This window comes from Etheostoma spectabile, chromosome 10 (assembly GCF_008692095.1).
Source record: "Etheostoma spectabile isolate EspeVRDwgs_2016 chromosome 10, UIUC_Espe_1.0, whole genome shotgun sequence".
Lineage (NCBI taxonomy): Eukaryota > Metazoa > Chordata > Actinopteri > Perciformes > Percidae > Etheostoma > Etheostoma spectabile.
In genome coordinates this window covers 24,646,211-24,648,266 of record NC_045742.1, presented here as the reverse complement: position 1 = coordinate 24,648,266, position 2,056 = coordinate 24,646,211, and the positions used below count along the sequence as shown (strand labels likewise).

Here is a 2,056-nt window from a genome sequence, read left to right as displayed (position 1 = left end):
TCGTTGCACTCATTGCACTATTGCCTTTATATAGTTTTTGTTTAGTGTGTATATATTGGTGTGTATATATTGTTTTTTTTTTTGTTTTGTGGTTTGTTTTGTAGGAGTAAGCGCATTGTGAGAAATGACGATTCAAAGAATAATTCCTCGTATGTGTCCTCATTCCTGGCAAAAAAAGCTGATTCTCACTCACACTCACACTCCTGTACACTAGGTGGCGGTATGTACCTAAAAGTTGTTTGCAATACGGCATTAAATGAGAAAAGAAGATGCCTGTTCCTTCCTGTGGTTCCTGCCCATAGACAGAGGAACAGCAGAGGGACACAGCGAGCCTGTGCATGTAAACATAGTGATGTCGGACTCTCCGGATTCCCGCAGCCTACTCTCTGCTTCATCACAGCTCAACCTGATGGAGATTGACGCAGTAAGAAACTCTACATGTATTCTTATGTTATGTTATGGCGATAGAAGGCTTGAGTGATAAATAACTCCGCAGCCTAGTCGCTTGTTTTCCCGTCGATACACCATGATGGTTGCTCAACTATTTCCTCTCTGTCCAGGGGAAAAACAATGACTAGGATCTTTAAAATAAAATAAAAAGATTGACAGTTTATGGCAAAAACAAGTTTTTGTTAGAAACTAACCTAACACTAGCTCATGACAGGTCCAAAGGAGGTCCAGGTACGCATGCAGGATTATCCTACAGATGGCCATTGTAAACAATATTTACATTGGAATATCTGCGCCGTCACATTACTCAATGATAGTAACGTCAGCTGTTAAGCGAAACGTCTTATAACCTTTAGTTGAAACCACAAAACATTGTTTAATGTTCAGTTTTATGACTGTACCAAAACATTTATGAACATACTGAACGTTACCTAACCTAACCCATGAACATTATCACGTGATCAAGTAACGTTATTGTTTACTATGCAGCTCATGCCAAAACGTAGGCAAACAAGAAATGGTGGCACTAGCTGTGCGTCACACAGCTAATTAATAATGTCTTCCCTTTTAGTAATGTTCAGAGCTTTTAAAGTAAAGAGACTTAATGAGATAGAATCTTTGGTTGTGAAACTCGCCGTCCGTGGTGCGTTCAAGCGACGTCACTTCCGTCGTATTTTACCTACACGCCCAAACAAGAGTAAACGGATTCAAATGTTTGCTAGACAAGTTGATGATATTGTATTTTGTATATGGGACATGATTCATTACGATAATTGCAGGTGATTCTATCTCTAATTACCAATGACACGTTCACTGTGTGCGTTAACCTACAAGGTGGTAACTGACATGGGTAGCATTTCCTAAAAGCCTCTGCGCTCCATGGTCCACTACCGCAGGTGTTACCAAATCTCGGGCAGTATTCCCAAATGATTTATTCCACCGCTAGGATTCCTCATATAGCACTAAAAGTTTTATCCTAAAGGTATATGCAATATGTAATAATTAAGTGACAGACACACTTTTTTGGACACACATCTTAAAAACACAACAACCTCTCCTCTCCATCCGACGTACAGATGGCTTACAATTAGTTATAGTAGGAAACTCTAAAAATAACACTATCTTGCTGTCTTCTCCACCCAACTGCACACACTTTATTGGCTTAGAATTACAGCAATAATTGCCAAACACACTGCAAACTCATGGTCCTTTCTTTACTGCCTCCCTCTTTTGGCTTAAAAGAACTCACCGTTGTTTGCTACAGCTATTTTATATGTAAACTGCATCACAGACTTCATACTTAAAAAAAGGTAAAATATTGACTTGTAAACTATTACCGTAATACTTTAATATATTGTATTTTAGTTTCAGATACCAGCATGTGATATTTCTTTCACTGCTGACAAAATCTAGTAAATACTAGTGACAATTATATATAGCACAGATTTTACTATGTATTTTCATTTTTATTGATCCCCAGTAAGGAAATTACAATCTGTCTAGTTTTTTGCTGGACTTCAGGGACGAGTGTTGGGACCTCAAAATTGTCCCCCTACTGTGTGTGTGTGTGTGTGTGTGTGTGTGTGTGTGTGTGTGTGTGTGTGTG

At 38.7% G+C, this 2,056-nt stretch overlaps 1 protein-coding gene across 1 annotated transcript in view; it reads left to right on the top strand.

Annotated features, from left to right (window-relative positions):
• Positions 1–294: 294 nt before the first annotated feature.
• Positions 295–2,056, top strand: part of vps8 (VPS8 subunit of CORVET complex) — a 179,632-nt gene continuing 177,870 nt past the window's right edge. Inside the window, 1 exon segment of the mRNA XM_032527504.1 lies at positions 295–424. Coding sequence (XP_032383395.1) covers positions 353–424 — 72 coding nt within the window. The 5' untranslated portion in view covers positions 295–352.